At 45.5% G+C, this 12927-nt stretch overlaps 1 protein-coding gene across 3 annotated transcripts in view; it reads right to left on the minus strand.

The window, feature by feature from the left end:
- Window positions 1–12927, minus strand: part of RPAP1 (RNA polymerase II associated protein 1) — an 850859-nt gene that overhangs the window by 98973 nt on the left and 738959 nt on the right. For all 3 annotated transcript variants that reach the window (XM_069638789.1, XM_069638790.1, XM_069638791.1), the window contains exons 19-20: window positions 12709–12904; window positions 2533–2682 (exon numbers count right to left, since the gene is read on the minus strand). In XM_069638789.1, coding sequence (XP_069494890.1) covers window positions 2533–2682; window positions 12709–12904 — 346 coding nt within the window. The remainder of the gene's footprint in view (window positions 1–2532; window positions 2683–12708; window positions 12905–12927) is intronic.

Here is a 12927-nt window from a genome sequence, read left to right on the forward strand (position 1 = left end):
TAGTTCGGAATTGGACACGTGGTCCGATGAAGACGCGATGTATAGATGATGCTATTGGCTTAAGGCCAAAAGGAGGGTTTGTTAGACCAGAAAAGCAACCCTATTGTATGTACAATATGTTGGCCAGAAGCCAATCGCATCACGTGACAAACATCGCAATCCTAGAATCGTCAATGTAACCAAAGGGCGTCCATTTTGTGAAATATCAGCCATTTGCTTTTTTTCTTCTCTGTCAAAATGCTTTGCAATTGTATTCTATGTTTTAGACTCGCACACCGTGCGAGGTCCCGGCTCGAACGCTGAAATACTAACACAGACAGGAATGTCAAACTGTGCAGGAATACATTGTTTTTCTCTCTCACTAAGTCCTTGAAGTCGAGCAGAAGCCGTATATATTCAGTAATCTAGGTGCCGGTTTGTCTTGCAAGCGCTGCTGTAAAAGGCAGTTAAACATGAATTATATTCTCCTAACGGTGCTCCTTCACAGAGAGTGGTATTTTCTGCTTCAGAACTATCTGACCCTTAGCCCATGAGCCGAAACACACAGATAACGTAGTAAGGAATGTTTTCCCTGCAAAGAACATTATATCCTTGCAGAGCCAGAGCTCCATGTTTCCCCATAACAGAAAGCCGTCTCTGCTGCCTTTGCTAGAATAACTATGTTTAGACTGAATAAAGACTTGTCATAATTGTCAATCACTGAACCCTAGCCTGTATGACATGTATGTGGGCGGATCGAATTGCCTTAACAAAGGATATGTCTAATGTATATTTATTGCTGCTTGAGCGCTGTTCGCTCTCTCACATCTCACGGGGTCTGGGAACACACGTCTTGAGCCGTTGAGACCCAGTCGGCCAACTGAGAATACTTTGAAATAACCCAGACTTGTTTGGAAAACGAACCTCGCGTCTGACATGTCATTTTAGTATATGGTTATTGTGCCTTAGTTTCCATATGCAGTCTTTATGGCCTAGCAGATCTCTTTAGTCAGGAAGGCAGAAACTGCAGGAGGAGGAGTCTTGTTACAAATGTTGAGGATCCACAAAGTTCCAAGGAGCAGGTCAGTCGACTGGGTAGTCCAAGAACACTTCCGAAGGCTCAGCAGACATGGATCATCAAGCAGGGCTATGGACAGGTTGTTCCAACCAGTCAAGGGGTCAAAGCACTGACGAGAGCCTTCTGGAGATCTGTAGAGAGAAGCAGGGCTTCACCAGGACTTAGCTGGAGGCAATGCTGGTCAGCTGCAATGTTGTCCACGCGTGTTCAGTGGGATGCACTTCTTTGTAAGGGTGTTGGCTCCAATGAGGATCGTTTGAACAGCTACTAGAGTACTCCTTTTATCCAGGATTTGGACTGGAGTTTCCCTCAGGTCCACCAATGGTGAGGATCTGCACCATTCAAACTGGCTGGGGTAGTCCAGTCAATCTACCCAGGCACACTCTGGCTCGGATGTGAACTGGGTTCAGACAGGTCTGTTCCTCACATACAGTCACAAACACAGACCGCCACTGTGCCTGGGAAAGCAGGAACTTTGCCCAGGAAAAGACTTTCCATATATAGCAATTCCGGACCCAAGAGGGCAGAAAGGTAGTCAAGGTATAAAATGGTCAAATGACAGGTAAAATCTTGTGGCACTGCCATTTTAGAGTATGTGGTAATCTAAATGGCATTATGTAGTAAAAATGCAAAGGCGCACGAGTAAAAAGTCAAAAACACGGTAGAAAAATATCCACTGTCACCAGCCCATCCTAAACCCAATGTGCTTGTAACCACAAAGTTACTAATGAAAATGTTACAAGGATACAAAGTATCCAAACTCCACTTCACTTAAGGAGATGTGTGCAGCTTTAAAAATACAAGAATTCCACTAAGGGAAACATGTTTTAAGTCTTAAGTACTGATTAATTTCCCCATGAAAGTGAGCAAAAAGTAAGGGAAGTAAGGCTGAGCACTTTACTTACCTCAAACAAAGTCAGGTCAGGAAGCGGACAATAGCAACGATAGGGTGTTTAATAGAAAGTAGCTATGATCTTTTATCTTCTGTTTTTTATTATTTCTCAGAAATTTTGTAAAAGTTTAAATAAACCAAAATAAAAAATAAAATAAAAATCTTTCCTAACAAGGAGCATTTGGATCCCAGGACAACAAGACTGCCATCTGCCTATAGGAGTATGGGTAGCTGTCACTGGGCTGTTCTCGGGAAGTCAGGCTTTACTCCTTTGAAGATAGACGGTAGCGAATATATACATTAAAAAAGCAGTCATGTCTGGACAAAGACAAAACCCTTTTTGACCCCTGTATACTGTCAATCTGTGCTGACAGTTCACCAGGGGGCTTAGAACTAACCTGGGCAACATTATCTGTGTACAATTTGATGGTTAATGTCAGTGGAGTCTCCGGGAACACTCACCAGGGTCTACCCCAATCAACACAGTGAAAAGCAGGCCATTTATTATTTCCGCATAGGGTTAAAAGAACAAGTATCCATCAGTGGTTTAAGAGAATAACAGATAGAATAGGAAACTACTTACCACTTTCTGGGCCAGAGAGACAAGAAAGTATTGCAAGTGGTACTCATGGCGAAGGATCCAGGCAGAGCAGTGGGTCACGCCAGGGGATGGAGATGTCCAGCTTTGCTGCAGGTAGTTGTTCAGCTCCTTGGATTGTAGCATGAAGGAAAACTGCAAAACAATGAGGGATACAACATCTGCATAGTTATTAACTCTTCAAAGAATTAATCTGTTCAACCTAACTCTTAGCACTTTCCTGTGATGTAAAATCAGTCACTGTGTATTAATGTTTTATGGGACTCAATCATTAGAAATATTCTGGTGAGCCTTTACAGAAGATGTACGTTATGCACAATTTCTACAAATGGATAATGAATGCTTGCAAAGGAAATGTAAACAACACTGAGATTATAGATTGCATATATTAATTTCCAACATGTTACAAATATCATTAATTTACAAATAAAAATACTTAGTTGTCTGAATTAGCTTGTACTATGAAATTACGCCCTGCCCCACACAACTAACAGGTATCTTCAAATAGTGTACCATACAGAGAGTTCATAGCTTCATAACCACTGCACATGCCACACATGTCTAACCATGGCAAAGGCAACTGCAAGTGCTCTGCATCTCCTGTAACCCTAACACTCAGGAATGCCTACAATTTAGCTGCTGGCATGCCACTTGCTTCCCATCCACCAAGTATGCTGATGGCTTACCTGCTCCGATCTCTTGACTGCTTGGCTATTTCCTCACCATTGACGTGTTTGCATCTAGGTGTAGTATTTCCCCTGTTAGGACATTTTCTCTCCTCATTGTGGAAAGGGTGTACGGGACACTGACCTAATGCCAGGCTACAAGGCTTCCTGCAAGACCTCCCTGCCTCACCGAGTGGCAGATATGGCTGAGTAGTTAATGGAAACTCTTGGGAGGAGAATGGGGTGGTGCCAGATACAGCATAACACATATCCCACTAAATAAGATTGTACACGATGTGAAGGCGTCCCCGGGCATGCATTGAGAGCATCCAGTTGGGTGACGAAGGGAGCCGGGCACTCCCCGAGCTAGTAGATTATGGAATCAGGAGACGTATGTGGGGCAGGGGACTGTCACATGCTGGATCCCAAAAAGGCAATTCTCTGACACCAACCATTGGAGCCAATAGCTAAGCGAGCAGGGTTACTTCCCACAGGAACACCCAAACTGTGAGAAGCCTAGGCACTATCGGGAGCACATCACAGAGTTAAGTCCATGATGAGAACTTGGATTAGAAACTAGCAGTGAAATGGTTTTGTTAACAGGTCAGGAAAAAAGAAAACATTAAGGGTGTCTTGCTAGAGGTGTACAGTTTAGTGCTTTCATCCTCACACTCTACCACGCACATGGTACTAGTTGACTAGGCTACCCATTACACTCCCATTTCCCCACCTTTCAACACCCTACCTTGTTTCCTCTCCCTTTTCTTAAAAATGATGTAGTAGCTCCCAACCCCTGTATGCTTTGTGTTTAGCTACTTGCATGTTCTCTCTCTGAATGTTCCCATATACAACCTGCCATTTTGCATTCCCCACCCCTTTTTGTACAGCTTCTCTCTCTCCCAACCTGCCTTACGTCCTTCCACTGAGCTTTTGCTTATAAAGTGACAGCCGCGAACGACCCATGTGGATCCCTCCAAACCTAACATTCTCTTATTTTTTTCTGCACTATTATTTTCCTCATATACATTGTAAATCGCCTAATGGTTTTTCCTGTTACGCAGTGTCTCTTTCTCCATGTATACAGTAATTTAATGAATGTTATCTTATGCACAGCACGATGACACCCTTGGGGATTGGTCAGTCCTGCATAAAACCATGGTGCAACATTTACACTCGCTACTAGCCATTGGCTAGTAATAATTGAATCTTGGCGAGTAAGAAATGGTGTGCTGCCTATATGTATAAAATTCTGGCAGCAAGTGAATCTTTATGGCTGGCTAGTAGCTGGCAACTTCACATTTTTCCCTCTTATAAAACTCTCAACATAAATAGTCTGTGCAGTTAAGCAATTGACCTGTAATAAAAGCATGGACATTGCAAAATAGCAATATCCGCGAGATTCCGATAAAAACGGGGAGACTGAGTATTGGCTTTGTTTAAAGCACAGCAGAAAATGTTTTCTTTGCGTCTGTAGTTTTTAATGGTTGTCAGACAAATTATTCAAATGAAGTCTTTCATATGATACAAAACCTGGGTTATGCTGTTCTTTGTACTCCATTCTAGATGTCTTCTATTTTAAAACACAGAGGTTGCAACCTTCAAAAGAAGGAATATATATACATGTTATGAATAATTTATTATTTTTTTATTTTGTAAAACTGCATCATGTAATAATCACGGAAAATCCATGGACACTTGATAAAAAGGTCAAACTGCAGGATGTTTGTATGCAATAAAAGTACATTAAAAATGATGACCGTTTTAATGGTGCAGCACAACTAGAGGACTCCGCTCAACACTCCGCAATCCAAAAACTAGAAGATTTTAATGAGTATCTTACCAAATAGGTTACCGTTAAAACTATATATTTTTAACTTGCCAGTCGCTATTTAGGATTTGACACCACAAATGATATTCACAAAATAATATTCAAGTAGAACACCATGGCATTCATGTAAATTTAACAGAAATGTTAACTCTTCCTGAAAATCTGAGCACTGTTTAAAGAATGGAGCTAGAGGGTTGTTGGTTCATTCCCAGGTTGTGTAAAGGGGAATGAGGACGACTGCAATGGCATATCTTGTAACTAATGTGCTGGCTTTATATTATTCTGTCTGATAACCATCACCTTTGCGATCATTACCTTTGGCATTCCGGTATTTAGGGCTGCTGTTCAACTCATCCCTTCCTGAATGTCCATGCAATTAAGCAACCTAGGCTTACCCTTACCTTTCTCCACTCGGACCCTCCATTTCTCCCTTCTCATTGGATTACTTTGCTATGCCACAGCCCAACTTCCATTTGTCATCAATATCGTCTAATATTATGTAATTACCTTTTTGTGCCCAAATGTCTGTTAGTCTCTAACACCTTTGCGGGCTCCCTTGTTCCTCCAATATTCATTTGTGCTTCTTTGCGTAGTGTTTGAATAGGGAGCGGGGTGTTTCTGCTGTCACATTTCATGGAACCGCTTAAAGTATTTATTTCCCCCCCTTTGGTTTTCTAGGAGCGCTAAGTTATTTATGTGGACAGTGAAAAATCTACTGAAGTCCCTGTATCACTGCAACCCTTTTCTGTCATGTTGTCCTGTGGTTCTTAGGATAGGGAACTTTTTTGAGCAACCCATAATGGCTCTAGGTTTATTATATCAGCCTACATTGCTTTTGTCGAGTATGCTAATGGAAGCTGTAATTTAGCTCGGGATTCACCAGGGGTACAGAACATTTTACTGCATTAGTTGGCCAATGTGTCTTTATATTGTAGCCTTTGAAGTACTAATGTTGTTTGGTGTCCAGTTGGGAATCACTCCACTTTTATTGCTTTATTTCTTAAAAATACTTCCCCTTTATTGTACAGCATTTATAAAAAGTATAGTGTGTGTGTATGACAATGCATTACTTACCGTAAAAGCATTTCTGATGATTGTATCTGCTTAGATTCACATGCTGTGCATAGTCCGACATCCAGTGGTCACTGCGGAGTATTGCATTTTGTTTTTCGTAGTCGAAAAGGGGACGTTGACAAGGCGTGTCTGTAACAGTATCCCTATAGTCACGTGCAGTGTACCCACAACCCCTCACGCGTCGAGGTCCCTCTGTTTGTATTTTTTCTGCCCCGAGGGAGCCTTCTATACGTGAGTGAGTACAGAAAACACAGAAAAGAGAGAGAGATGTAGAAAGCTGTCTATGTTCCTTCCATCCGAGCGGGGAGGAAGGGTGGGCGCATGTGAATCTAAGCAGATACAATCATCAGAAATGCTTTTACGGTAAGTAATGCATTGTCTTCTGATGTTTGTTAATCTGCTTAGAATCACATGCTGTGCATAGACTAGCGAGCAGTACCCGGAGTTGGAGGTGGGTTGTGAGAAGGAACAGTAGAGAAAAGATGTCTTAATACTGCTTGTCCCACCTGGGAATCAGATCTAGAGTGAGCATCTAGACAGTAGTGTTTTGTAAAGGCGTGTACAGAACTCCAGGTTGCCGCTTTGCAAATGGACTCAAGGGGAACATTTGCAATGAATGCTATGGATGCCCCAGTGCCTCGAGTAGAGTGTTCTTGGCTTGAAGGGTAGTTCTCTCTTAGCAAGAGTGTAACAGAGAATGATGCATTGAACAATCCATCTAGATATAGTGGACTTTGAGACTGCATCTCCTTCTCTTCCTGCTGCCACCGAGACAAAGAGCTGATTAGTCTTTCTCAGTGGCCTAGTTCTTTCCATATAAAACATGACAGCTCTGCGCACATCGAGTGTATGCAGGCTCTTTTCTCCCAAATTGGAAGGGTTTTGAAAGAACGTTGATAGTTCTATTGACTGGTTGACATGGAATTTCGATATGAATTTCGGTGCAAACCTTGGGTGTGTGCGTAGAACCACCTTATCTTTGTGAACTGTTACGAAGGGGTCTAGAATAGAAAGAGCCTGTAGTTCACTTACTCTCCTAATGGAGGTGATAGCTATTAGGAAAGCAGTCTTAAGAGTGAGGTCCTTAAGAGTTGCCTTGTACATGGGTTCAAAGGGTGAGCCCATGAGCCTGGTAAGTACCACATTAAGGTCCCAGCCGGGAGCTGGGTTTGCTATCAGAGGGTGTATTATCTTTACCCCCTACATGAAGGCTTTGATAACTGGGACTTTCCACCATGACACCTTAAGTTGAGAGGTGGTGTATGCAGAAAGTGCCACTAGATGGACTTTAATAGAATTGAACACTAGCCCCGAGTCCAGTAAATGGGTCAGGTAAAGGACAATTTGTGTGGGAGAGCAGTGGAATGGGTTGATGCTCTTACCTCTACACCAGATGACAAATCTCTTCCACTAGCTAGAATAGCAGTGGCGAGTGTTGGGTTTTCTTGCTTCTCTGAGAATGTCCATGCATCTCTGAGGGAGTTGTAAATGGCCAAATTCTATGACCTCAGGAGCCAGGCTGCCAAGTTCATGTTCTGTGGGCATGGGTGTAGTGTCTTGCCCTTGTCCTGTGACAGCAAGTTGTACGGGCAGGGCAGTTTTATTGGTGGGGACAAGGACATCTCCATCAGGTGCGCAAACCATGGTTGGCGGGCCCACATCGGGGCTATCAGTATCATGGTGACTGGTTCCTGTTGCATCTTGTACACTATCTTGTTCAGCAGAGGAGTCGGGGGGAAAAGCGTAAACAAATTTCCCTGACCATGGTATCCAGAGACCGTTCCCCTTGGAGGGGTTCTGTGGGTATCTGGAGGCGTAATCTAGGCATTGTGAGTTCTCCAGAGTTGAGAACAGGTCTATTTCTGGGAAGCCCCATTGTGTGAAGACGTCGAAGACGATGTCTTCGTGTAACCGCCATTCGTACTCTGAGGGCAGAGGGAAGTCTCTGCTGAGTTCGTCTGCTAGCAGATTGAGTTCCCCTGGTACATGTTGTGACAATAGGAACATGTGTCTGAGAGCCCACTTCCAGATGTTCTGGGACAGCTTGGACAGTCCTGGATAGTGAGTGCCCCCTTGCTTGTTGAGGTAGTACATGGCTGTGGTGCTGTCCGTGAGGACCATCACTGTCTTCCCTTGTAGGTGTGTCTGGAAGGCTTTCAGTGCCTTGAACACCGCAAGTAGCTCTAATAAGTTTATGTGCTTGGAAGCTACGCTCAGAGTCCAAACTCCGTGAGCAGTCTGATGGGATAGGTGAGCCCCCCATCCTGTGAGGGATGCGTCTGTGGTTAGAGTGGCTTCCACTGAGGGGGTGGGGAATGGTTTCCCTATTACCAGGTTTTCCTTTGACCACCACCGTAGCGAGAGAACCAAGGCCTGCAAGACCACCACTAGATCGTCCCATTGTCCGCTGGCCTGACACCACTGGCTGTTGAGCCACTCTTGCATTGGGCGCATGCGCCGGCGCGCGTGAGGTACCAAATAAATACATGACGCCATCATTCCTAGCAAGCGCATTGCTTTGCGTACCGTCGCCTCTCGACCGGCCACATATTGAGGGATCTGAAACAGCATATTTTGGACCCTCTCGTTGGAGGGGAAGACGAGGCCGTCCCTTGTTCGAATTAGAGCCCCTAGGAATTGTTTGATTTGGCTGGGGTCTAAGCTGGACTTCTTCTCGTTGATGGAGAAGCCCAGTTGGAACAAAAGGTCTACTGTCTTCTGGGTGTTTGAGAAGCATGTCTCGTAGGACTCCCCTGTTATGAGCCAATCGTCGAGGTAAGGGTATACCGGTATGGACAACCTGCGCAGGTGGGCCGCTGCCACTGCCAGTACCTTTGTAAATACCCTCGGTGCAGACGCTATGCCGAAGGGTAGCACTCTGAACTGGTAGTGTTTGCCCTCTATCATGAACCTGAGGTATTTTCTGTGCGCTGGCAACATCAAAATATGCAATTATGCATCTTTCATGTCTAGTGTTGTCATGTAGTCCCCCTGAGATAGCAGGGGAATTACCTCCTGTAATGTTACCATATGAAATTTCTGTGGTTTTACAAATTTGTTCGCTGGGCGCAGATCTAGTACAGGGCGCATGGTTAGGTCCTTTTTGGGTACAAGAAAGTACACTGAATAAATAACTTCCATTACCTGAGCTAGGGGCACGACCTCTATTGCTCCTTTCTGTAGCAGCTGTTCTACTTCTTACAGGGGGATGACGAGGTGTTCTGGTGACAGGCGTCGTCCCCTTGGAGGTCTCTAGGTGGGGGACCGATTGAATTCTATACAGTACCCGTGGGCTATGGTTGACAATACCCACCGGTCTGATGTTATTCCCTCCCATGCTGATAGGAACGATGTTATCCGGCCCCCAACCGGAGACACATGGGAGGGGACCCGAACCTTCGGGTCATTTGGTGTTACTTGCCGGGGTGCCTCTGGGGCTGGAGCCCCGGCCTCTGCCTTTGCCACGGCATTGTCCTCTTTGGTTATACTGGTTACCGGTACCCTGATTAGAGGGCCAGTTGCCTGCAGTGTAATGCTGTTGCTGCTGCTGCTGCTGTTGGCGTTGGCCACGAAAAAAGCGCTCATTACCAAATCCCCGCCTGTTTGGAGGCTTTGAGATTTGGTCTAAGGTCTTTATGGTGTCGAATTCTTTCTTTGCATTTTCCAGTGCGTCGTCCACTGCCCTTCCAAAGAGATTTGACTCTTCTATTGTAGTTGCTTAGTTCTGTCCCATAGCGTCGAAGATGGAGTCCCTTCGCCTTCTGAGAAACCTTCTCGCTGGTTAGGGTCTTCCGTCGATGGTGGGAGCTGTCCCAGCCTACCCTCCGTCGTCCTCAGCGTTTCTTTGGCCTTATGAGCGGTTTTCGACGTGTCACCCGCCGTCCGTCTCTGGCCGTCTTTAGAAGCTATATGTGCGAGGCTTTCGGCGATCAGCTTCTCCGTCGAGGGATCGCTCGCCGTCACGCTAGGCAGTGCCGAGTCTTTACTGGCAACGTACGCAACTCTTGCGAGGCGCGTCGCCTGAGGATTTGGGGTTAGCGCCCTTATTTACAGAAAGCCCAGTCGCCGGTCGCGGAAGCGGTGGCGGTGAGGGCTTGCGACCCTTACGGTCGGCGGAAGACGCCGGTGGACCCGATGCCTCCGTTGACGCTATGGCTGCCTTCGTCTTTGACGAATGCGTGCCGTGGGGTATGTGCTTATGTGTTTTTCTGTGTTCGTCCTTGTCGCCGGGGTGTTCATCCCCATAAGCGGGGCATGAGCCGGGCATGTCAGGGCCGGGGACGGACGACGAGGAGCGGGAACGCTCCTTCGAGAGGTCTACAACCTCTGTTGCGGAGGCCGTGTAATCACTGTCCTCATCACATTCGGCGGCGGCGGCACCTGGCGAGGAGTCAGACCTAGACATCGCATATGCTGCCCACCTTTTGACCATGCGGTCCTTTAAAGTCTTGGGTTTAAGTAACTTACAGGCCGCACAGCCGTCTCCTCTTTGTGATCGAGGGGCAAGCAACGGTTACACCATTTATGCTTGTCCTTCAGGTAAACTTGCCCTTGCAACGCGGGCAAAACCTAAAGGGCGTCCTCTCCATAGCTGAGGGCATGAAATGTGATTACGACCTCGAAAGAGTGGGAGGGGAAAGAGAAAGGCATTCTCAGAGTGAAACAAAGAAATTACCAACAATCCCACTCTCCCTTCTGTGTTAGGCCGGCGAGGTCAGGCCACGTGTTCGGCAGCGCCGAAGGATCTCCTCCGCTCGTCCCTCCGTCGAAGATCTTGCTTGGCGGAGAACAGCTTGGCAGCTATGTCGAGGGAGGGATCTATGTGATAGTTAATAATAATAATAATAAACGACCAAGGGTCGAGGAAATGATTTTGCAATGTCTCTCGAGGAGCTCTGCATAAAGGCGACCAATAACTGGGCGGAAAAAAACAATCTGAGGGACCTCGACGCGTGAGGGGTTGTGGGTACACTGCACGTCACTATAGGGATAGTGTTACAGACACGCCTTGTCGATGTCCCCTTTTCGACTACGAAAAACAAAATGCAATACTCCGCAGTGACCACTGGATGTTGGACTATGCACAGCATGTGTTTCTAAGCAGATTAACAAACATCAGAAATGTATTTATGTATGTATGTAGCTACACACAACATGATACAACCCCTCAAGGCAGTAAACAGGGCAAACTCCAGAGTCTTGCCAGAGTTCAGACATATGGTAGCAGAGTCCTTCCACACAACTCCAATATCCAATAAAGATGTGACTCGCTCATTTCAATGGAAATCCCACTTCTGGTTTCAGAGAACTGCAGGAGTGGTATACTTAGAATAGGGCGTCTAGTGTCAGGAGATTCCCAGACAAACCTTTCCATGACCCTGTTAGGTGGCAGGAGAAACTTCTACCTCAACGATCAAATCCTGCATGAAACCTCACCATCGTGGTAAATGGAACCCAAGGCCTCACTCCCCAAAGCACAAAAGCGAGGTGCACAAAACAGCACATGACCCCAAATGCACCACAGAGGCTCCACCCATACCGGCCTGCAACATATCAAGAGTGACCGAATTCGGGACAATTACTCTAGAAGACCCAACATTCTTGCAGGCCTCAAACCCAACACCTACAGAGGCAACATTCTCCCCATCTCCATTGTAAAGGACCCGGCCCAGAAGCACTGAAAACAGGACAGATCTTGCTCCTGCAGAATAAACTCACATTTGCTCCTACTGACCTGACCAAATATTGCCCCATCCTGCATATACCCTTCCTCGGAAAAGTGATTGGTAAGACTGTCACCACACAGCTGCAGGTAAGGACCACTGAACACAATCTTACAGGACTACCAATTCGGCTTCCAATCACAATGCAGACAGAGACCATAACCATCCAAGCCATTGCTGATGCTCTTCACATCCTTGACAGAGAAGACCCCCTGCTAACTTGTGCTAGTTGACCTCTGGGATGAGATCACATTATTTTTAAGAATGGCACCCTCCACACTCCTGGCACTTATGCTCGTTTTCATTAGGGGTTCACAGTCGCTAGTAGATGTAGAAAAGATCACTAAAGGAGTTCACCATTTTTAATCGATTGGAATTTATGAAATCTAGATGGTTTTATGGTAACTAATTAAAGACATTCATAATTTTAAAAAGCATTCTTGTGATGTACCTTTGTAGGAAAAGGACACATACAATTCAATACACAGAAGTCAGCTGGTAAAAACAAAAAGATAAAAGAAAACCTGCCCTCTAGTGCCAGGTTGATCTTCCCAATAGAGATCCTAGGTGATATTAATGAAAGCATTGCATTACCATTAGTCATTCAGGATGTGAACATTGCTTACAAAGCACTGGATTTTTAAGGCATAAGCCTTTTAATTGGTCACACTACAGAGTGTGTTCACGCTGTAAACATGTTTTAAAGGAATATATGTTAATTGCATCTATGTACAACTGAACAACACGTCAGATTACATCAAAGGCTTATTTGTTTAAATGCAAATGGCTCCCAAGCAAAGCATTATGGGATCTTGAAGAACACCTTTGAACACCAGTGTGGTTTCTGTCTGACAGTGCAGGTTCTGCTTACCTTGCTTACCAGCCCCTTGTGGATGCTGCTGAGTCCATTAATAAGGAAGAGTAGAGATGTGAGAAAGGGGAATGGAGACTTTGAGCCAGCAACGTTCATTGGGGGTTTACCCCCTGTACAACTCAAAGACACAATGCTGGTGACAGATTCTGGAGCCGGAGAACAGGAGAGCTTGTTGCAGACAGCGGAGCAAGGCCTGGAAAGGAGATGCAAGGAGAA

Source organism: Ambystoma mexicanum, chromosome 14, assembly GCF_040938575.1.
Source record: "Ambystoma mexicanum isolate Mex_15411 chromosome 14, UKY_AmexF1_1, whole genome shotgun sequence".
NCBI lineage: Eukaryota > Metazoa > Chordata > Amphibia > Caudata > Ambystomatidae > Ambystoma > Ambystoma mexicanum.